A 23,417-nucleotide genomic window follows, 5' to 3' on the forward strand; every position below is an offset into this window, starting at 1 on the left:
GAGGCCTCCCCCTCCTCCTCCTCTTCCTTCCCCACCTCCCCCTCCTCCTCTTCTTCTTCTAAGAGGAACAGAGGAGGAGTTGATCTGGGGGAGCAGGAGGAAGTAGGGAGGGACTGGGAGAAGTGGAATGGGGGAGCTGCAGTCAGGATATGATGTGTGAGAGAAGAATAAAAGATAATTTTAAAAAAATAGAATCACTAGCCGGGCGTGGTGGCGCACGCCTTTAATCCCAGCACTCGGGAGGCAGAGGCAGGCAGATCGCTGTGAGTTCGAGGCCAGCCTGGTCTACAAAGTGAGTCCAGAATGGCCAAGACTACACAGAGAAACCCTGTCTCAAAAAACCAAAAAAAAAAAAAAAAATAGAATCACTGTTGCAGGCACCACAGCTGGAGCGTGGATCTAGCTAAGGTCTTTGACATCAGACATGGAGTGACTGGATTTAGAACTTGCCCTGCTGGGTTTTTTGATCTTGGTTTGGTCCAGTATTTCCCATAATGCCCTTCTCCTCCCTTTTGGAATGGTAATGTATACTCTGTGCCATTGTATGTAGGAAGTATGAAATTTGCTTTTTGGTTTTACAGAGGGTTACAGGTAAGAGATTTCCTTGAGTCTCAGAAGAGACTTTGGACTTTTATGCTCTGTTGACACTGTTATAGACTACTAAAATTTGCTTTTTGGTTTTACAGGGGGTTACAGTTAAGAGATTTCCTTGAGTCTCAGAAGAGACTTTGGACTTTTAAACTCTGTTGACACTGTTACAGACTACAAGGACTTTTGAATTGGACAACATGCATTTTGCATTATGATACGGCCACAAGCTTGAGGGGCCCAGAGAATGGAATGTGGTACTTTGAATGACAATGACCCTCCACAGTTTCATGTGTTTTAATATGTGGTCTCCTCACTGCCAGGTGTGGTGCCATACGCATTTAATTGTAGCACTTGAGAGGCTAAGGCAGGTGGATCTCTGTGAGTTTGAGGCCAGCCTGGTCTACAGAGCAAGTTCCAGCACAGCCAGGGCTATTACAAAGAGAAACCCTCTCTAAAAACAAAAACAAACAAAACGGGGGTGGGGGTGGGGTTCCCAGTTAATAGAACTGCTCAAGAAGGCTCAGGAGGCGTGGCCTTGTTAAAGAAGGTGTGTCCATGGGACAGGGCTTTGAGGTTTTAAAGACTCAAGCCACTTCCAGACACACACACTCTCTCCCTTTCTCCCTCCCTTCCCGTGTCTGTGTGTGTGTGTGTGCGTGTGTGTGTGTGTGTGTGTGTGTGTGTACACATGCGTGCACGTATGTGTGTGGAGGTATGAAAGTGGATGACAGGTGTGCCCACAGGAAGCTAGTGACAGTGGCTCAGCCCCGAGCACTTGGTCAACAATGCATAAGATCATGGTTTGATTCCTAGTACAAGATGAGGAGGCACTGGGAGGAGGCTCAACTTTAGAGCACTCAGGAAGGAAAAAAGGGGGGGGGCGGGTTAAATACACTGGGGCAGTGGTGGTGCACACCTTTACTCCCAGCACTCAGGGAGGCAGAGGCAGGAGGGACTCTCAGTTCAAGGCCAGCCTGGTCTGCAGAGTGAGTTCCAGCACAGCCAAGGCTACACAGAGAAACCCTGTCTCAAAAAAAAAAAAGTGAATAGAGTCAATTTCCCGCGAGGGTAGATGCCTGGACTGGTTGGTCACCATCTTCGATTCTGCATAGTAAAATCGATTGTTCTGATATGTCCCATACTGTCTTCTTACATGGCTTTGCTCTGTAGCTCTCTGTGCAGCTACGGGGCCTTTCCACACCCTGCATTCGACGTTGCGCATACTCCAGCCCATGTGTCTGTAGAGATAAGACCGAGCCTGGTACCGGGCAGGGACACTTAAATATTGAAAGATTGAATGAATGCACGATTGCCTTTGTCTATTGTGCAGAGTGGAAGAAGCAGAGACGCGCGGGACCCTCCCTATTCACTGCAGTCCATCCACTGGAATGAAAGCATCTTTCTGGGAGGGATGCTGGGCTGGGGTCTGCCCTCGGGGTGGGGGGCGGCGAAGGAGCCCTCGCTGACCTCCCAAAAAGCGCACTTTCCTGGAAACAGAGCAGTTTTCCAAACCCGGTCATCTGACTCTTACTGAAAGCTCCCCTCCCGGTCCACCCGCGCAGCCCCGCAATGGTTCAGCCCGCCGCCATTTGGACCGAGTAAGGTTGGACCACTGAGCTCACGGTGGGGGGAGGTCCGAGGCGCGGCGGAGGGATCCCTCTGGAGCGTCCCGACGGGAGGCGCCCATTGGCTACGAGTGAGGATGGCCGCCGCTGATTAGTCCGCTCGGGACGCCGGCCCCGCCCAGGTCCCGGAGACCGACGGAGAAGCCGGGCGGAGTTTCCAGAGGACCGAGCGGGGCGCGCGGGGTGGCGGCGGCGGCGCAGGTGAGTGTCCCCCGCACGGTGGGGAGCCATGGCGGCGGGGTGGGGTTGGCCGGGTCGGGACCCCAAACACGGACCCCTCCCCGCCGGCCGGAGCCTCCGGTCCGCCCCTGCTCTCTGCTCCCGGGATGCTCCCTCTTGGTGGTGGGTCAGTGTTCCCGACCCCCTCCCAGGCCTCTGCCCAGAGCTGGCCGCGGGGACACAGTGACCACCCAGGTCTGGATAACAATAACAGCCGCAGTAATAGTTTGATGACCTCTCCCCACCCCCATCCCCCCATCGCTAGCTTGGACCCAGCGTTTCCTCGTCCGACGGTGCACAGCGTTGAATCAAAACACCCTCCTGGGAGGGGCTGTTAACTTCTTTTAAAAGTGAGGCATCGGTGCTGGTGAGGTGGAGTGGCTTATTCAAGGTCACAGAGCTAGTAAGTGCCCAATGGGGAGTGAGGGGCTCGTACCCTTTGAGGCCAGAGACTAGTCCCAGATACCAGGCGTCCCTAACCAGCCCACCGCCGACCCCCCGAATTCACTCCGGAGCCGCACCTGCTGGTTGTTGCTTTCCTCCTTGTGCCCACAGGTCACTAGTCAGTTTCCAAGTTGCCCTCCTGTCCCTTCTCAGAGTAAGAGAGGCAAGGCCCAAACACGATGGGTCGTTTAATACCCTTTCCTCTCCACTGACCCTGACCACTCTTTCTGTGAAAGGAAGTGCCTGGGAGTTTGGGGGAGCGGGGCTACGGTGGCCGAGACCGGGCAGGCAGCGCGTTCACGCCCCTCAGCCCCCGCCCCGGAAACACTGGAGAACTGAAACCTTCAGGATCCGGTTTTTCAAGAATGAATCAGAGGCCTCCTGCCCTGCTCCCCGAAGCAGAACTGTGCTGGCTCTTAGGAGGGAGGGACCAGGTGTGGTGTCCCCTAAGCCAGGCGTTATCTGAGCCACAGGAACAACCCCTGTCCTTGCTTCCTGCTCCCCCCCCCCCCCACTTGGCTGTGACCGCAGGCTTGCTAAGTTTCAGGCCCTTTTGGGGATGAAAGTGCCAGACTCCGGAAATCCATCCAACCGACTTCCTTCAGCTCCTTGCATACAGACTGGCGAGGTGCTCACACTTAGCACTCTAGCAGGCTTGGTGAGGGCGTTTGGGCCACAGTCGGGCAGGGATATAAGACACTCGGTCTGCAATCCAGCCCTCGGGGAACCCTCACATACTACTAGGCAGGTACCCTACCTCTGAGCTACACCCCCTCAATCACTTACAAATACTGAGCAACCACTGTGCCAGGCACCATATTTTGCTTGGAGGAAACTGTCCTATAAATGCAGGAATTTCCTGCCTTCTAGTGAGGAACAGACAAGGAAGTAACCGGGGCCATCATTGGGCTTCTGGAACAGGATGCCCTTTGCGCTGTGGAGATCCCACTCACCCTCAGGGCAGAGCAAAGTGTAGAAGAGCTGACACAGGGAAAGAAAGCAAGGAGAGATGGTACACAGGACGCATATTTTATTTTGTATTTTTTTGGAGTTTGCCCCTATACGGTGGGATCCCATTTGTCAGCGGACACAGAAGAGGGATCCCATCTGGTTTGCGTTTTTAAGTAGAGACACAGGGGCTACAGAGATGGCTGAGAGAGTGTGTGCTGAGAGTTCAATGCCCAGCACCCACATGGTAGGCTATGACCATCTCTTACCTGTGATACCCTCCCTGACCTCTGCAGGCACCAGGCACTCAAGTGGTATGCAGACACGCAGCAGAGCCCTCATACACATTCAAACAACAAACAAACAAAAAACCAGAGACACAAAGAAAAACAACAGCTGGAAGGTTGGAAGATGAGGTCTGTCAGTCAGGATAGCATATAACTAAAGTTCATAGGCCTGAGTCCTGTGGACCATGGGAGGTGCTCCAGTGGGCTGGGGCAAGCCAGCTGCCTGGAGAAGTCTGGAATAGGCCTTGCCAGGCATAGGAACTGGGGTTCTCCTGGGCCAGGGAAGGGGTGACGTTATGGCAATAAAGACTTGAACAGTCTGTAGGCAGAGTCAGCAGTGCAGCCCTGGCCTAGAGTCCATCAGTGAGGGATGGGGCAGGGGGTGTGGCTCAGCAGTAGAGCGCTGTCCTAGCAGATAAAAGGTACCAGCTTCTGTTCCCATCACTTGTAAATAATAACACTTCCTCAAGTGGCGAGCTAAGTAACCAAACAGGCTGTATGCAGCACTGTCTTTGGAGCCCCTCCCAGAAGTACCCCAGCGACGCGAATTCTGCCAGGTTTTCAGACGGGAAAACTGGGGCCTCATGGGACTTGGCTTTGCTCATGCTGCCCTTAAGTGACGAGGGTGGGGCTTGAGTCCAGGCCACCACACCAAATCTCAGGGTCTGCAGAACTAATGTATTAGTTATTTATTCTCCTCAAAACAAAACCACCAGGCCGGGGGGGGGGGGGCGTAGGGGTGCGCAACTTTAATCCCAGCACTCAGGAGGCAGAGGCAGGTGGATCATTGAGTTGGAGGCCAGCCTGGTCTACAAAGCGAGACCAGGATACACAGAGAAACCCTGTCTTGGGGAAAAACAAAAAAACCCACCAGGGGCCACACAGACCATGGAGGTGGCTCACTTGGTGAAGTGCTTACTGGGCCAGCTGAGTTTGACAGTCTGAACCCACATGAAAATGCCAGGCATGGTGCCTCACAGTTGTTAACTCAGCACCGGGACATAAACAGGAAGACCAGGCTCATTGGTCAGGTGGCCTAATTGGAAAGCTCAGGCCCAGGAGAGACTCTGTCTTAAAAGAAATAAAGTGGAGCTGGGGGTATGGGCCCCACTTAGTGGTAGAGCCCTTTCCTAGTGAGGCCCTGAGTTCAGTTCCCAGTACAGAAGGAGTGGGCACATTGGCAAGATGGCTAAGCAGAGGCACCTGTTGCCACCCCTGTGACCTGAGTTTGGTCCTCGGGACCAACATGGTAGGAGAGAATTGATTCCCACGACCTCTGTATGCACACTGTGGCAACATACACGCACACAAATAAATAAATGTGATTTGTTTTTTCTTTGATAATGGGTTTCACTATGTAGCTATGGTTGTCCTAGAACTTGCTATGTTGAGCAGCCTAGCCTCAGAGTACTTTATGTGTATGGGTGTGTCACCTGCATGCATATCTGCCCACACAGGAGGGGGTCCACTCCTCTCTGAAATGAGTTAGAGGCAGTTGTAAGCTGCCATATAGATGCTAGGATTCGCAAACCCAGGTCCATTGGGAAAGTAGTCAGTGCTTGTAACTATTCAGCCATTTCTCCAGTCTCTCTATCTCTCCATATATACATATATATATATATATATATTTTTTTTTTTTTTTTAAACAAAGTGATGACACTTGGAAGACCATACCCAAGGTTGACCTTTAACCTCCACATGTGTCCACACATCCATGAATGAACACAGTAGGGGCTGGAGACGTAATTCAGCAGTTAAGAATGCTTGCTGCAGCTGGGCACAGTGGCATAGGCGGATCTCTGAGTCCGAGGACAGCTAGGGCTACACAGAGAGACCCTATCTCCAAAGCTGCTCTTACAGAAGACCTGAGTTTGGTTCCCAGCACCCATGTTTGGCAGCTTACACTGCTTATAACTCTGTATCTAGGGGACCAGAAAGTGGAGTTCTTCTGGCCTTTGCAGGCACCTCCGCTCAGGACACATACCCACACACAGAACACAGTCTTAGAAAGTGAGATGGCTCAGTGGGTAAAGGCAGTTGCCACCAAACTTGATGACCTGAGTTTGACCTCCAGGACGCACTCAGGAAAGTTGTTCAGGTTGTTCTCTCACGACAGATATGCTGAGGTGCACACACACACACACACAGCGTAAGTACATGTAAACAAAATGTTTTAAGTTAAAAAAAAAAAAAAAAAAAAACCAAGTGATAGTGGCAGCACACACCTTTAATCCCAGCACTCAGAAGGCAGAGGCAGGTGGATCTCTGTGAGTTTGATGCCACCCTGGTCTACAGAGCGAGTACCAGGATATCCAGGGCTACACAGAGAAACCCTGTCTTGAAAAACCAAAGGAGGGGGGAGCGGGGGCGGGGAATCACTAAATTCAGGTAATTAATGAAAAAGCCAATTAAGAGCACGAGGAGAGTGTTTGGCACCATTGGTTATCTCGCTGTAGCAACCCTACAGCAAGAAGTCAGGCTGTGCCCCCCTGCCCAGGCACTGTGCTGGGAACAGGATGAGTGTCCAAAATGGTCCCAGGAAGTGGTCAGTCCTGCCTCTTCCCCCTCAGCTACACAAGGCACTCACTCATCCACCAGTGACTTACCTGTGACTGTTGCCCGCCTGCCATGGTTCCACACACTGAGAGGTAGAAGTCAGTGACACAGATCTCTCCCTGCAGCAGACTGTGGGCAAAGACATAAAATAGCCGTCCCAGCTGAGGGAGGGAAGGAGAGGCCGAGACAGTGGAGGGAGCAGCCAGCACAAAGACCCCGAGACAGCTCTGGCCTAACTGAGCAGTGAGGATCTGTGCCAGCCATAGGTCAGTGGGATTCCTGGGGGAGGGCAGGGCAGAGAGGGAAGTGATGTGACTGTTTATAGGGTCATTCTGGCTGCTCTCTTGACAAGAAACTGCATGATTTAAAAAAAAAAAAAAAAAAAAAAAAAAAAAACCTGAAAACCCAGAGGCTCCTTTAGCATAGGTGAGGGAAGATGGGGTGCAGGACGGCTTGAGCAGGGAACTCACGGACCCTGCCACCTGGGAAGGCTCCTGGGGAGGACAAGAGTCCCTCGTACATAGGATATACAGTTTGTTATGGAAGTTGAGTTGAAGGCAAGCCTGGGCTACTTAGTGTGACCCTGCCTCAAAATAATAAAAGATGAATTTAACCAGGTGTGCTGATGTACACCTGTGTTCCCAGCACTCAGGAGGGTGAGGCAGGCGGCTCACAAGATCAGGGTCAACCTTGGCTACCTAGCCAGTTTGAGGCCAGCCTGGGCTACATGAGCCCTGGTAAGGTAGGTGATAGGTGTCAAGGCCCGCAGGAGCTTCCTCAAGGGATTGCACACCAGGCACCCTTGAGGGAGTTGTGGCTTCTTTGGTTTCGGACAAGTGACTTGAAAATGAAAGCCAGGTCCAGGTGTGTGCGCCTCGTGATTGTCTCCCTAGTGTGCAGGAGGCCTGGTCCCATCCCAGCACTGCCCTCTCTCCTCCCTCCACTCCAGCCACGCTATTCAAAGATGTGCCTAGTGTGAGTACTTTACTACAGGGCCTTTGCACTGTTTCCAGTCTGCCTAGAAAATTCTTATCCTGGATATTTCTGTGTGGGAGGCCAGGGAAGGAAGGTTCTAGAGACGGGACCCAGGGCTTCTCTCTCATGCCAAGCTTCTTTAACTGCCGCTGGGCCATGTACTACAAGGTTCTGTGGTGTATAATCAGCCCCAACCGATTTGTTGTAGCTCTCGTAAGTAAATCAGAAAGTCCCCTTTCTTTCCAGAGACAGTGGCCAAAGTAGGGGTACAGCTCAGTAGGCAGCTGTGTGCTGAAGTTCACCCTGTTTGTCACCTCAGTACGTACTGTTTCTGCAGCATAGTGAGCACCCTGTACAACTGAATGGTGTTCCAGTCAGGGCTGAGCGTGGTGACACATGCTGATAGTCCAGGGGGAGGCAGGGAGATCACTGGGCCACCAGGAATTGAAGAATAATCAGGACAATATAACAGGCCCCTTTAATCCCAGCACTCTGGAATTTAAGTTCCAGAAACTCTACAGTTCCAGGACTACAGAGAGAAATCCTTTTTTTTTTTTTTTTTTTTGGTTTGGTTTGGTTTGGTTCTTTTCAAGACAGGATTTGTCTGTCCTGGAACTCTCCCTGTAGACCAGGCTGGCCTCGAACTCACAGAGATCTGCCTGCCTCTGCCTCCCAGAGTGCTGGGATTAAAAGTGTGCGCCACCACACTGGGCTGAGAAATCCAATTTTAGAAAGTAATTAATTATGAATAAAATAAGAGCATGAATATAGGACGTACCCCCTCCCAATATTTGTTTGCAGGATAGAGGGAGAAAGAAAAAATAAATAAAAGGGAGAAGGTCAGTGAGAAGCCTCAAAGCAACAAGGTGGCGAGTGATGGAGGATACCACGTAGCTTTCCTTGGCCTCTGTGAGCACAGGAGCACATACCCACACACAAGTGAACATATACCATGCACACACATACAGCTAATAAATAAACATAAAGTAGGCCATGCTTTATTGGCAGGGGTTCAGAAGAGTAGCAGGAGTTTTCTATGTAGCTCTGGCTGGCTTGGAACTCTGTATGAGGCTAGGCTGGCCTTGAAGTCACACAGATCCGCCTGCCTCTACCTTCTAAGTCCTGAGACTTGCCATGGCCAAGGGCTTGCCTTCACAACTTGTGTGTGTGTGTGTGTGTGTGTGTGCAGGCACATGCGTGCCCTGGAGCCTATGTGGAGGTCAGATGACAACCTCACTTTTCAGCTTATTTGAGACAGAGTCTCATGTTGCCTCAACATACCAGACTAGCCACTATAAGCTTCTCCTGTCTCTGCCTCTCACTGTTAGCAGGCTGAAGTCACCACATCTAGTGCTATGTGGGTTCTGGGGATCCGAACTTAGGTCTTCCTACTGATACTGAGCTTTGCCCACTAAGCCATTTCCCTAGCCCTTGTTTTCTTCTTGAGACAATAGTCACCTTGCAGTCCTGGCCTCAAGCTCATGACAGTCCTACCTCCATCTGGAACCATCTGCACCCTGTATCTGCCTGGTGCCCTTTGCTCTTCCTACACATCCGGTCACCTTGCCAGAGAATCCATGTGTCTGTCCTGCTGCTATGAAGACACACCTTGACCAAGGCAACTTGTAAGAGCAATACAGGGCAGTAATTCAGGGTTTACTTTCGGTTTCACAGGGTGAGCCATGGGTATCTTAGGAGCATGGCAGCCAGCAGGCAGCCATGGTGACAGAGCAACAGCTGTGAGCCTATGTTTATTCAGAGGCAGCAAGTAGACAGACAGACAGATACTGGCTGGGCCTGGCATGGGAGGTAGCAAAAACCCAGCCTCTTAAAAACATCCTTGTCTAACAGGAACCAAGCATCGAGTACATGAGCTATGGGGGCCATAGTCATTCAGACAGTTGCGGTCACTAGGACCGTGCAGCCAGATAACGTCACCACCATGTCCATTCCTGGTCACTCTGCCCAGGAGCAGTACTGCTTTAGGAATCACATGTTTCCATGGGGATGTGTCATGTGTCTCTTCCTGTTAGAACTCATCAGCAGAACTAGTCATCCCTGCCCTGCCCCAAGAGGGCGTGGCAGGGCCATGCACTTTGTGCTTTGAGAGAAGGACTCGGGGATTTGTTTCCTCTGTGACTGTCACTGGTTTGCAGGTGCAAATGTGTGTGGAGGCTGTGGAGGACAGTCTCAGATGTCACTCCTCAGGAGCTGTCCACTTTGGGCCGTGTTTTATTATTGCATTTGTTTATTATTTATTCTGTGTGCATTCTGGGCATGTATGTGTGTAGGTGCACAAACACAGTGCACATGTAACGGTCAAACAACAACTTGCATGAGCAGGCTGTCTCTTAGCATGTGGGATCAACTTGTACCCACCAAGCCATCCTGCCGGCCGCCCACCTTGGCGTTTGTTTGTGGTTTATTTCAAGACAGGGTTTCTCTGTGTAGCCTTGGCTGTCCTGGTAGACCACTCTAGACTCGAACTCATAGAGATCTGCTTGCCTCTGCCTCCCTGAGTGCTGCGTTTACAGACCTGTGCTACTGCTGTGCCCAGCTTCTACCTTAGCTTTTGAGGCAAGGTTTCTCACTGGCCTGGAACTCACCAAGTAGGCGAGGCTGGGTTTGAACCCTAGGGACCCTTCTCTTCCCAGCTCTGGGACTGCAAGGTCTTGTTAGCACTTCTGGGGTTTTACATACATTCTGGGGATCGAAGTCAGGTTTCTTGCACATAACATTAATGACTGAAGTTGATAGAAAAATGAAAGGAAGCTGGGTGTGGTGGTGTCCATCTGTCTTTCCAGCACTTGAGCAGCCAAGGCAGGAGGTTGTGAGTTCTAGGCCAGCCTGGACTACAGAGTGAGAGCCTATCTCAGAGAAATTAAAACCAAAGGCAAGTGGCCAGAACTTCAGCCTCCCTTCTGCTATCTGTTTAGGTGGGTGTGGCTAGAGCCAGGACTAGAGCATTAAGGATGGAGTGAGGGTGGGTGAGGTCACTGTAGGTAGGGAGGGGCTTGTAATCGATCCGATGCAGTGATCATTACTGTGCACTCTGAGACTTCCTTCTAATGTGGGCTAAGATGTGTGGTCCACCACGCTGCACCCCAGCGTCTTGAGTTCTGCATGGAGTCAGCCCTCCATCTTCCCCTCAGTTCTGGGTGCCCACATTGAATCCACCGTACATGGAAAACACTTTGGTGAGGCAGATGTGCTGGGATAGGCCTGCAATCCCAGCTGTTCTGGAGGCGGAGGCAGGAGGGCTGCAAGTTCAAGGATAACCTACACAACTAAGAGATATCTGTTTTAAAATAAAAAGTAAGAAGCTACCTAGGCATGCAGCTTGGGGTACCCATGTCCAAGGCCGGAAACCAAACCCCAGGAGGGAGGGAGGATTGGCTGGCTCAGGAGAGCCTTGCACCTGTGCTGAACATGGCCAGAAGTTTTTGTTATTACTCCTTAAACAATACAGCAGAGCAAGAGTTTCCATAGATTTAACTGTGCCAAGGGTCTGCAGCTCTGTGCCCAAACATTAGCCAAGCATGGGGAAAAGAGAGTAAAGCCCTCAACAGTGTACACACAGACAGACATACAGACAGACACACACACAGGGGACACAACCTTATGCAGTAGTTGTATTCTGGGGGTGTTGCGTGAGTCATATCAGGCTGGGATGATGCTCAGTGGTGAAGAGCTTGCCCACCCTGCACCAGGCCTCTGGGTACCATGTTGGCACCCTGTAGTGGTAACAGATGGCACCCAAGGCTGTTAACTCAGAACGTGAAGCCTGGTTCTCTTTCTGCAGGTCTCCTGGCCACATCCCCACTTCGGGCTGCTCATGCCACTGGGACTGGGGCGGCGGAAGAAAGCGCCTCCTCTGGTGGAAAATGAGGAGGCAGAGCCAAGCCGGAGCGGGCTGGGAGTTGGGGAGCCCGGGCCCCTGGGTGGAAGTGGAGCAGGGGAATCCCAAATGGGCTTGCCCCCACCTCCCGCTGCCCTCCGGCCTCGCCTCGTGTTCCACACCCAGCTGGCTCACGGCAGCCCCACGGGCCGCATCGAGGGCTTCACCAATGTCAAGGAGCTCTATGGCAAGATCGCTGAGGCCTTCAGACTACCAGCTGCGGAGGTACCCGTGGGACCAGGGCAAGCCACAGGCCTGGGCATGTGTTCTTGTGAGCCGGAGCTCATGCTCCTCCCTGGGATGCTAGGTTCCCATCGGGCCCAGCGAAGCTCGTATCCTAGTAGGTTGTGGGTGTGCGGATGCTGATTTCCTATCAGGTCTGAAGTAGCCTGCATCCCGGGAGGTTGTGGAGGATTAGCTAGCGGCCACAGGGGATAGCTGGTTTTCCATAAGGCATCAGGAGGCTTGTGTCAGAGGTCAGGAACAGCTTATGTTTCTCCATGATGCACTGGAGGCTCCAAGATAGAAACGGAGAAGCCCCAGGAAGGGCAACAGTGGAGCTGGGCGTCAAGTGGAGGCAGCGGTAGGAAGACTGGGTGGGAATCCAGACTCCTTCATTCGTTACTCAGCATTTATTGAGTGTTCACTGTATATCAGAGTAGCACGGCGTTCTTTCCAGGACAAGTCCCACTGGTAGCATCTGATGCACTAGTGGACCTTGCCTTGGCTCTGGGTTTCACCGACCCCTGGGATATGGGTGTGTTATGAACCCCCAAGTGTGAGGAAAGGGGTCCCAAGGAGGAGGGACTGAGCCTCTTGCCCAATCTCTGCAGGTGATGTTCTGCACCCTCAACACCCATAAGGTGGACATGGACAAGCTCCTGGGGGGCCAGATCGGGCTGGAGGACTTCATCTTTGCTCACGTCAAGGGGCAGCGCAAAGAGGTGGAAGTGTTCAAGTCTGAGGATGCTCTGGGCCTCACCATCACCGACAACGGGGCTGGCTATGCCTTCATTAAGGTGCCTGGGTGGGTGGCACACCCTTAGTCAGTGCTCAGGGTCTGTAATGGGACCTAAGGTGGAGCGTCGAGGGCTGATGCCTGCCCCTCCACAGCGCATCAAGGAAGGCAGTGTGATTGACCACATCCAGCTCATCAGCGTGGGTGACATGATTGAAGCCATCAACGGGCAGAGCCTGCTGGGCTGTCGGCATTATGAGGTTGCCAGGCTCCTCAAGGAGCTGCCCCGAGGCCGCACCTTCACCCTCAAACTCACAGAGCCTCGGAAGGCCTTCGGTGAGCAGTCCCTGCTGCCTGGACCACCCACTGAGATGACCTTGAGTTCTTGAGAAATACTTGGGTTGCAGTACTGGGAACCACCAGCAGGTGGCACCCAAGCCTGCAATGCAAAGTGGGGACAGCCCCACCCTACCCTAGGACTGAGTTCGCTGGCTGACAGCCCAGCCTGAAGGAAGTTACCCCTACCCCCAACTTCCAGGAGCCATTAGCCCAGCCAAGTGCCCCCAACCCTGGCCAGCCCCCTCAGCCTGGAGAAATGAGGCTTGGCGGCCCGTACAACTCCCATGCCCTGCCCCCTATTTCTTCCTGGCTTCACTGACTCTCAGGAATGGGCCTGAGGCACCCCTGGTATGGCTAGAGAGGGCTGATCGGGGACCCGGCAGTTATACTTACCCCTCCCCAGCCCTCAGCCCTTCAAGTAGAAGCTACCCTCCCTCCGTTCCGTTCTCTAGCTTCTTTTGTTCCTGACCCCTAGCTGCCCTGCTCTATCCATGCAAAGTCCTGCCATCCGGGAACCCAGCCCCTATCCCAAGGAGCCTGCAGAACAGGGAGGTGGTGAGAGGTGTCTGTGCGAAGCCTGGGTTCTGTGTTTACTCTGTTTACCTCCCACAGATATGATCAGTCAGCGCTCAGCGGGTGGCCACCATGGCTCAGGCCCACAACTGGGCACTGGCCGAGGGACCCTTCGGCTCCGATCTCGGGGCCCTGCCACGGTAGAGGATCTGGTGAGTGAGCCACCTTGGGCCGGTGGCAGCATTCCTATTACCTGAGGGACTCTGGACACCTCTGTTCAAATCTACCTCTTCCCAGCGTTGGGCCCTTCCTTGGGCAACTGAGCCTTAGTTTTTCTACCTGTAAAATAGGAGTCACAGTAACTTCTTGTCAGGGTGCACTTTAGCGATACAGACAAAAGACACAGCCAGGCATGTAATTTCAAGCTGGAGGATTTCACATTCAAGGAGCTCAGACCTTAAGACCTTGTCACAAAAAAGAAAATCTATGAATGCCAGTCCAGTGTGAGCATGCACCTTTGTCCCAGCCACCTGGGAGCTGAGAAAGGATTTAGTAGTCAAAGTCAGCTTGGGAAACGTAACAGACTGTGTCTCAAAATAAGAATAATGATTTCTGGTTGTTGGGGCTGGAGAGAGGGACAGCTCAGCAGTTTAGCATACTTGTGGCCCTTGGAGAGGCCCCAGGTTCAGTTCCAGAACCCACACCGGGTGGCTCACAACCACATGTTAACTCCAGCTCCAGGGGATCCAGTGTCCTCTGCTGACTTCCACATGTAATCCACATACAGATGTGCAAGCAAAACACTCCTACACATAAAATAAATGCTTGAAAAAAAGAAAAAAAGCTGGGGAGCTGGGTGTGGTAGTGCACACTTTTAATCCCAGCACTCAGGAGGCAGGGGCAGGCGGATCTCTGTGAGATCGAGGCCAGCCTGGTCTACAAAGCGAGTCCAGGACAACCAGGTCTACACAGAGAAACCCTGTCTTGAAAAACAAATGAAAACAGTTGGGATGCAGCTGGTTGGTAGAGTTGTTGCCTGGAACAAGTCCCCGGGTGCCGCCCCCAGCACTGCGGCATTCCGTGTGTAATACAGCACAAGTTGACATTATGCTGTCTGGTCCCCACCCTTCCTAGCCATCGGCCTTTGAGGAAAAGGCCATTGAGAAGGTGGATGACTTGCTAGAGAGCTACATGGGCATCAGAGACACAGAGCTGGGTGAGTCGGGGCAGCCATGCCTGGGACATGGGGACAGGCGTCTGGGTCTCACCAGGCTGAGTTGAGCCTGCACCTCTCTGTCCCTCATGCCATCTGTGCCTCCATCTTTCTCCTCCCTGACAGCTGCCACCATGGTGGAGCTGGGAAAAGACAAACGGAACCCAGACGAACTGGCAGAGGCCCTGGATGAACGGCTCGGAGACTTTGCATTCCCAGACGAATTCGTCTTTGATGTCTGGGGAGCCATCGGGGATGCCAAGGTTGGCCGCTACTAAGACTGGAACTGAACCTGGACCTTGAGATGACCTGGGCTTGGCCTGGCTGGGGCTTCCGGAAGGGGTGCCATGGCCAAGACCTGAGCATCCAGCTGAGGCCTGTAGCTTGGCAGCCTGAGGATGGCGTGGGGTGGACGTGGCCTGTGGTCCTGGCCCCACTCCAGTCAGTACCACCACGGTGCCCGGCCTGGTTGGGGTCCCCGGCCAACCCCTGCTGGCTTCCCCACCTACCTCAATAGAGTAAGTGCATGGGGAGGGACCAAGACACTGGGCAGCCACCTCTGTCCCCAACACTTTCCACCATCAACTGGCAAGACTGCCCCTTCTGTCTCCCTGGCAGTCATATCCTCCCTACTTTCCTTTTTTGCTTTGTTTTTTCAAGACAGAGCCATCCTGTTGCTGTGGCTGTCCTGGACTCACTATATAGGCCAGGCTGGCCTCAAACTCACAGAGATCCACCTGCCTCTGCCTTCCCAATGCTGGGATTAAAGGCGTGCGCCACCACACCTACCTCTCCCTACTTTCTTGACCCCGGAAATGCAGAAAGGGGCACACAAGCCCTCTTAGTAAAGGAATAACACCTTCCCCTTCGGCGTAGCCCACCTGCAAGAAGCCCCCTTAGTTGAATTCTGTTACCTCCCATTTGAGTGGACGCTGTCGTGAACCCTGGTTCCACATCCTCCCCCCTAGACAAAGCGAGAGGGAGGGATGGTGAAGGCTCTTGTATCCACACAGCTCTCCTGGGGATGGAGCTGACGCCGGGAGCGCTTTGGCTGTGGGGCAGGAGGGGAGGCCAGGGAAAGAATGCAGCAGCTGAAAGCTATCTCCTGGTTTCCAAATTGAATTAGGAGCTGGCTGGCCGGCTGCCCCCTCCCCCTGGCTGTGGGCCATCAGGCTTCCAGGCAGTGCTGCGGTTTCGGGCTTACTTGAGGTTCAAACCTGGTCCCCGTTCACCAAGGCTTCGCATGCCCCTCGTGCACAGGAAGGCTGCACCTAACGACTCGGTGTGGGCAGCGAGGCCTGTTGCCCAGTTGCAGCACCCCTGCTTGAGGCCGGTTGTGCACAGGACACAGCACTTCACAGGGATACAAACCTGCCAGGCTTGTTTTGACAGTCCATTTCATCCTAGGATTTAGGGAGATCAAGGAAAGGGTGGAGTGGGACCTTGGCCAGACCTGGAGAGAAGGGAGGCAGATGGAACAAGGGGAGCCAGGCCAGAGGTCCCCCTCCAGCGCCCAGGAGGGATGTTTGGGGGGTGAGCCCTGCAGAGAGCCTGCAGGAAGGCTGAGCGGAGCTGGCTCCCTGGTTCCAGGCAGGGGATGACTATCCTGGATGCACAAGCCCTACAGCCAACCACTGTCGGTGTGACTTGCCGTCTCTCATCACTGAGGCTGCATCGTTCAGTGCTGACAGTGGAACCCGTGACATCGCACATGCTAGGCTTGCACTAGCTCGCTGACCTCTGCCCCAGGCGGAAGCAGCTGGGAGTGTGGTTTCGCTGAGTGGAGCTGTATGTAGTGGGTAGTTGGGAACCAAGTTAGGCCAGGGCTGTGACTATTGTGGGTAAGCCTTGGGCTCCCCTGAGTTTCAGGGAGCTGTGCCCAATGCATGTAAGGGTCTCGGTTGTATTCTTGTCTGGGGATCAGGATAAACAGCCTGCTAAGGTGCTAAGGTGTGGGCAAGCAACACTTTCAAGGGGTCTGTGTGCGGGGGAGTGGATGGCACAGTAAGTAGTAGTGTGTGCTATCCAGTGTTTACTTGCCGTCATGACTGGCCTGGCATTGGCCCCTTCTCAAGACATGAAGTGAGGCTGTAGCTGTGGGTGCAGCGTGGCACTCGGATGCCCTACAGATTGCTTACTCCACCCGGAGGCGGGATGCAGATGCTAGCCTGGCTCCCCTGAGCCCTTCTGCCACCTCCCTTTCTCCTAGGACGACTCCATTGCCCTGGTCTAGGCTGCTCACCTCCTTTACCTCAGTGTGAGGGTAGGAGGCTCCCATCACACCAAGGCAGCTCCCAAACCCTCTAGCTCCTTGAGGACAGCACACGCCCCCACCCCGCCCCAGGCGATGCTCACATTTTCCAGTGTTTAGATTTTATCCGCTTTATTAATGAGGCAGGCAAGAGGCCCGGGTGGGGGTGTGGGGGTTTGTTCCTGCCCCCGCTGAGAGGAGGGGGTCACAGAGACCAGACCAATTCAAAGAACCTCAGTCCTTGGCGGGAAGGAGCTGGGCCTGGTTGTCCTGCCCATTGCCAGGAGCAGAGGTTTTGCCCACTCAAGGCTTCCAAGCCCAGAGGGCAGGCATGCGTGGGGTGGAGCAGCCCCTGGAGGCCAGTGGGGTGCGGGTAGAGGCGGCACGCAGCCGAGGAGCCGCCCCAGGAAGAGGGAGCGGCCTGCCGGGAGCCAGGGAGTAGCTGGAGCGGGCAGCAGGAGCCAAGTTCCGGCCATGGGGACCCTGCATCCTGAGCAGCACCGGGTAAGAACGCTGGGACTCGAGGGTTGGCAAGCCAGAAACGGAGAGCATAGAAAGATGGGGCAGCAGTCGTCCTACTCTCCTGCTGTTTCATGGCTCTCGGTCCTTAGCCTGTGCTTTAGCCCTCTCAACTAGAGAATGAGCGGTAAGGCTGGTTCCGACGGCATGGGATAGGCATCTGAATGGGGGCACTGCCAGACTAGTAAGAGATCACCATGGAGACAGATGGCAACCCCTCTGGGAGGTGAGAGATGGCTGTACGGCTGCAGGGGTCTGTGGGGACAGGGAGGGCCATGGAGAAGAACTGTGACTATAGGGCACAGAGGCCTTCGGGCGCAAGAACGGGTCTATAGATAGAGACATGGGTGGTTGTGGAGAGAGATGAAACTGCAGATCGAGTGGGTCTCTGGAGACAGCGACATGGTCTTCGCAAGAGATGAGCTATGGTAGTGGAGATGCTGGGACACGGACATCAAGGGCAGGGTTAAAAGGTGACCAAAGCTGGTCTGGATGGTGTGAGCCTTTAACCCCAGGGCACAGGAGGCTGGTGGTTCTCTTGAGGTTAAAGCCAGCTTGGTCTACATAGCCAGTTCCAGGGCAAGCAAGGAGACTTCCAAAAAGGAAGAAGAGGTGGGCAGACATGGGGAAGGTTGGAATTTGGGATCAGAAGTGGGTCAGGGTCTATTCCATGCAGCCATGGGTGAGGAATCTGGTGTGCTGGGAGATGGGGGGGGGGGGAGGACAAATAATGGAGACCTTTGCTAGCTCAGTCAAGTCTGCCCAGCAGACAGGTGATAAGAGGGCAGAGTGAAGGGAGGCACAAGAGATGGGGGCAGGGGTATCTCCAGGTGAAGTGGGATCCGAAATAGAGCAGCCAGGGCCATGTGGAGGTGCCCTGGGCACAGGAGGATGGGATCCTAGCCTCACTATGCCCTCCTCTTACCTACGCAGCCCTCTTGGCCACTGATATGAGCCCCTGTGGGCTTAACCTGAGCCTGGCGGATGAGGCAACAACGTGTGCAACACCCAGGGTCCCCAACACCTCTGTGGTGCTGCCAGCAAGCGATTCTGGCACGTCACCAGCACTGCCTATCTTCTCCATGACGCTGGGTGCCGTGTCCAACGTGCTGGCGCTGGCGCTGCTGGCACAGGTTGCAGGCCGTCTGCGGCGCCGTCGCTCAGCTGCCACCTTCCTATTGTTCGTCGCCAGCCTGCTGACCATCGACCTGGCAGGCCATGTGATCCCGGGTGCCCTGGTGCTTCGCCTCTATGCTGCAGGACATGCGCCTGCTGGCGGGGCCTGTCATTTCCTGGGCGGCTGCATGGTCTTCTTTGGCCTGTGCCCACTCTTGCTTGGCTGCGGCATGGCCGTGGAGCGCTGCGTGGGTGTCACGCAGCCTCTGCTCCACGCGGCGCGAGTGTCGGTTGCCCGCGCACGCCTGGCACTAGCCGTGCTGGCCGCTATGGCTTTGGCAGTGGCACTGCTGCCGCTAGCACACGTGGGTCGCTACGAGCTACAGTACCCTGGCACCTGGTGTTTCATTAGCCTTGGGCCTCCTGGAGGCTGGCGCCAGGCGTTGCTTGCCGGCCTCTTCGCAGGTCTTGGCCTGGCCGCTCTCCTTGCGGCACTCGTGTGCAATACGCTCAGCGGCCTGGCGCTCCTGCGTGCCCGCTGGAGGCGTCGCCGGTCTCGACGTTTCACAGAGGCCACAGGTCCCGACGATCGCCGGCGCTGGGGGTCTCGTGGACCCCGCTTGGCCTCCGTCTCGTCTGCCTCATCCATTGCTTCAGCTTCTGCCACCCTCCGCAGCTCTCGGGGCGGCGGCTCAACGCGCAGGATTCATGCGCACGACGTGGAAATGGTGGGCCAGCTCGTGGGCATCATGGTGGTGTCGTGCATCTGCTGGAGCCCCCTGCTGGTGAGGGGCGCAGTCGCTCCTCAAGCCACACTCCCTTCTGTCCCCTCCCGGCCTCCGCCTCAAGACCCAGCCTGCTGACAAAGCCAACCCCTCTGCTGTCCCTGGCTCTTACTTCCGCCCTTTGAGATCTCACTAAATTACTCCTACCCACTCAAGCCTCTCCAGTCCACTTTCCCCCCCGCTGCCTCATTCCTTCATAGCTCTCTCCTCCTTTTGGCCTTTCCTGAGTCCTGTGTGTGCTGGGATACTGGGTCTTCTCTAGCTAGACTTCACACTCACTGATGATCTTTGCTTAGTCACTCTCCTTCCCGCACAGATCTGTGTGTGTCCTGCATGTCCCGCCCCGGCATCCTAACCTTCCACCCCAGCCCTTCTCTCCCACCCGCTCCACTGCTTACACCTGCTTTTCTCGCAGGTGTTGGTGGTGTTGGCCGTCGGGGGCTGGAACACTAGCTCCCTGCAGCGGCCGCTCTTTCTGGCTGTGCGCCTCGCGTCGTGGAACCAGATCCTGGACCCATGGGTGTACATCCTGTTGCGCCAGACCATGCTGCGCCAACTGCTTCGCCTCCTACCCCTGAGGGCAGGTGCCAAGGGTGGCCCAACAGAGCTGGGCCTAACCAAGAGTGCCTGGGAGGCCAGTTCACTACGTAGTTCCCGGCACAGTGGCTTTAGCCACCTCTGAACCTGCCCAGAAGCTAAGCCAAACCACTCTGTGCAGGGCTCAAGGGTAGAGTTTCAAACACAGTGTGATGTGTCTGTGGGGCAGCACCACTGTGACAGCACCAGGGCGAAAGAGGAGTACAATTCTAACGTTGGCCACACGATGGCGCAGATACACGGGATGCTCCAAAGATCACAGGTGGGATTCCCCCAGGCCAGCCGCAAAAGAGCATGCGCACAACGCTGCAGCCTTGGTTCTAAGATTGGGGCTCCTGGCAAGCAGAGTGAGGTTCTGGATTCACTTTCCTGTTCCTGCCGCCAGCACAACAGACTCTTGCAACCATTCTGCTCATTTTGTTTCCTAACCACCCCAAGAGTCTCAACACCCTGTACCCACCTTAAAACCCCAACACAGCCCTGAGCCCCGTCCTGCTCCCCACTAGCACGTTCCCATCTCGACCTCTCCAATGAGCCCCATCAGAGTCCTTCCCCAGTGGGTCTGCCTGCCTCCGTCACCTGCTCCAAGCACACCCCACACAGATTGCACACAGAGGCTGAAAATGCATGTTTGGGTAAACCCCGAAGGCCTTTTTAAAAACCAAGAACTCTTGGGCAAGGCAGGAGCTTGGGGTTAGTAGCCTCCTGCCACGAAATCAAAATCCTGGAAAGCTGCCTGCTCTGCAGCTGTGAGGGGCCGCGCATCCCGGGGTGGGCTCAGTGTGGGGGCCTCCCCGGTGAACTCCTCATCGAAGTTGCTGACATCTGTGCGCCCCGAAAGCGTAGGCACGAAGGGTGGGGGCAGGCGACGGGCCAGCAGGGCGTCCCAGCCCAGAGTCTGTGGAGAGGGGGACAGAGAGAGTCATGATGGAGGTCTGCAGGGAAGTAGACAAGGTGCGGAGGGACTGGGAGCTCAAATAAACTAAGGGAGTCAGGGTAAGCCCTGAAATGACACGGCCCGGAGAAGCAGCGGGAGTGACTGGGTAATGAGGGGTGCAGACCAAAGGAGGTGACACTGGAGGGGATCATGGTGGCTGTTGGGGGCAACAAAACTCCTGAAATGAAGCAACTAGCTCTGGGGTGGGAATGGACACTCAGGCCCTTGGGGTGACTGGCAGGACGTGGAGGGGTCACTCACCCTGAAGAAAGGCTGTTTCTTCACATCTTCTGCATCGCGCTCAGTGGATCCCAACCTCCGCTCTGGGTTTCTCCGCAGTAGCTGTGAGAGGACGCAGTGTCAATATGTACCTGGTTCCGGTCCCCAGGCCCCTCCCAGCCTACCTTGCACAGGGCGGTAGAGAGATGGATGGTATGCTTACTCTTCTCATGATGCCGATGGCCTCTGCCGACAGGAAGCGGGGATACCGGACCTCATCGTTGACAATGCTGTCAAACACCTCCTCCTCATCATCTCCAGGGAACGGTGACTGGGGGACAGAAAGGGGCAGGTTGAGTAAGATCCCACATTTAGCCAACACATGCGCATGCGCACGCGCGCGTACACACACACACACACACACACACACACACACACACACACACACACTACAGCAGTGCTGGCTTGCAGGGGTAGGTGTCCCATTTACAGTTACAGAAACTGAGGTCAGAGGGGCAGGGCTGATGGCTTCAGATCACAGCACGTGGTAGGAAGATTCCCATCCCATCCTGGGGTGTATGCACTATCTCCACAGGAAAACACCAGCCTGGGTCTCACCTCTCCAACCAACATCTCATAGAGCAGCACGCCCAGTCCCCACCAGTCCACCGCTCGTGTGTAGGATGTGTCGGTCAGCACTTCTGGCGCCAGGAACTCCGGAGTTCCACAGAATGTGCTGGTCCGGTCCCCGTAGCCCATCCCTGGGTGGGGTGGAGAGCAAGGCCACGTGAGCCTACAGGGGCTGGGGGAGCAGAGCATGAGATAGTCCAAATAGCCAGCCCTACCCCAAATCAGTATGGGGTGACCCAGCTGGGGCCAAAGCTGTTAGGGTAAGCAGGTGGCTGCAAGCAGAGCCCGCAGAGAAGAAACTTGGACGTGGCCACCCAGGTACAGCTGCACCAGAAGGTAGCCCACCCCCTGCTCCTCTCACCCCACGATTGCAGCCCCTCACCCTCCTTGCAGAGGCCAAAGTCTGCGATCTTGACGTAGCCCTCAGTATCCAGGAGCAAATTGTCCAACTTCAGGTCCCTGGGGAATGGGGGTGTCAGGGGATGTAAAGAGGGATGATTGAGGGTGCCGGTTGGGGGGTTGGGGCTTTGTACAGTTTGACCACGTCCAACCTATGGGTAGAACGCGCTCTCGGGCACACACCTGTAGACAATCTTGTGTTCGTGGAGGAACTGCAGCCCCAGCACCACACAGGCCGAATAGAAGCTGTGGAGATGCATAAGATCACACAAGCCTGGCTCCACAGGCACCAAGTCCCCGGCCCCTGGGGTCCCAAAGCTGTGCAGGAGGCAGGCCTCAGGGTGAAGGGCGGAAGGTATGGTGGGGGGACTGGGCCTCGGGTGGTAGTGGGCAGGCATGGGTATGTGCTGGGGTGAGGACTCACACGGCCCGGGGCTCTGAGAACACATCACTGTGGATGTGCAGCATCAGGTCTCCACCGGCCGAGTACTCCATCACAAAGCACACATGCTCCGGGGTCTGGAAACAGCCGAAAAGGTTCACCAGGAAGGGATGTCCTGCCCTGGTCACGGCCGCCAAAATCCGCTTCTCACACATCAGGCTGGGCAGGAGGCAGAAGTCAGAGCCCGGCTGCCCCCTGCCCTACACCCACGCCCTCTGGGGCTCACTCACGGATGTCTGCAACTGGATTCATTTCTCTCATTTGGGCAGCCTTGGTTGCTAATACCCCAGAATCTACCCACTGTCTTTTGGGAAACGGCTGAGGGCCCGTGCTGGGGACGGGCTTAGGAACCGGCAGGCCCAGTCAACAGGGTGTGGTGTGAGGACAGAAGCAGCGGGGTCTGATCTTTGGTTTGAAGAGGCTTCCCCATCTCTGTGACGACTGCAAGAACAGCCCAGAGAGGAGTGCACAGACCCGGATGCAGCAGTACCTTAAGGCAGACACAACTGGGCTTCTCTGGCCCGGATCGATAAATAAACTCTTGCTTATTCAAGCTCTTGTTCATGGTTATTAAAAAGGTGGCTGGGAAGTCCAGGGACAGCCTGGCGCCTCCACAGGGACAAGGACTGTGAAGAATTTAAATACAGCTCCTTCCCTGGTCTGCTGGACAATCCTAAGGGGATGGCAAGTCCATGGGCATCTGACGACAGAGAAGGAAGCTGAGTTCTGAGGGAGGCCTGCTTCCCCAGCTCTGGAAGCACACCCTGACCCCACCCTGAGGCAGCCTCAAGTCCTACACTGAGTGCTGAACCTCCTGCTTACAACCCTGCGACCTCTAGCAGACTGTTAAAGCATGAGGAGAGAGGGGGCCAGTGGGGGATCACAAGTGAGTCACAGTAACTGCTAGGTCAGCACGCTGAGGTAAGAGGGTGTTAGTTCTAGTGCCTCATGAGTTC

General features: G+C 54.9%; 3 protein-coding genes across 3 annotated transcripts in view; 2 read left to right on the forward strand and 1 right to left on the reverse strand.

The window, feature by feature from the left end:
* The first annotated feature begins 2,318 nt into the window (after window positions 1-2,318).
* Gipc1 (GIPC PDZ domain containing family member 1) lies at window positions 2,319-15,354 on the forward strand. The gene is made up of 7 exons (XM_051168509.1): window positions 2,319-2,417; window positions 11,448-11,768; window positions 12,377-12,562; window positions 12,657-12,837; window positions 13,453-13,565; window positions 14,488-14,569; window positions 14,693-15,354. The coding sequence occupies exons 2-7, from the start codon at window positions 11,481-11,483 to the stop codon at window positions 14,842-14,844; spliced, it is 1,002 nt and encodes a 333-aa protein (XP_051024466.1). The 5' UTR covers window positions 2,319-2,417; window positions 11,448-11,480; the 3' UTR covers window positions 14,845-15,354.
* Window positions 15,355-16,901: 1,547 nt separating this feature from the next.
* Ptger1 (prostaglandin E receptor 1) lies at window positions 16,902-19,964 on the forward strand. Its single transcript, XM_051168504.1, has 3 exons — window positions 16,902-17,321; window positions 18,270-19,237; window positions 19,653-19,964. Exons 2-3 carry the CDS (start codon window positions 18,287-18,289, stop codon window positions 19,917-19,919), a joined length of 1,218 nt encoding a protein of 405 aa, XP_051024461.1. The 5' UTR covers window positions 16,902-17,321; window positions 18,270-18,286; the 3' UTR covers window positions 19,920-19,964.
* A 384-nt stretch (window positions 19,965-20,348) lies between these two features.
* Window positions 20,349-23,417, reverse strand: part of Pkn1 (protein kinase N1) — a 28,801-nt gene continuing 25,732 nt past the window's right edge. The window contains exons 16-22 of the mRNA XM_051168503.1: window positions 22,444-22,620; window positions 22,203-22,265; window positions 22,003-22,079; window positions 21,609-21,751; window positions 21,214-21,321; window positions 21,033-21,113; window positions 20,349-20,732 (exon numbers count right to left, since the gene is read on the reverse strand). Coding sequence (XP_051024460.1) covers window positions 20,529-20,732; window positions 21,033-21,113; window positions 21,214-21,321; window positions 21,609-21,751; window positions 22,003-22,079; window positions 22,203-22,265; window positions 22,444-22,620 — 853 coding nt within the window. The 3' untranslated portion in view covers window positions 20,349-20,528. The remainder of the gene's footprint in view (window positions 20,733-21,032; window positions 21,114-21,213; window positions 21,322-21,608; window positions 21,752-22,002; window positions 22,080-22,202; window positions 22,266-22,443; window positions 22,621-23,417) is intronic.

This window comes from Acomys russatus, chromosome 26, assembly GCF_903995435.1.
Source record: "Acomys russatus chromosome 26, mAcoRus1.1, whole genome shotgun sequence".
Taxonomy (NCBI): domain Eukaryota; kingdom Metazoa; phylum Chordata; class Mammalia; order Rodentia; family Muridae; genus Acomys; species Acomys russatus.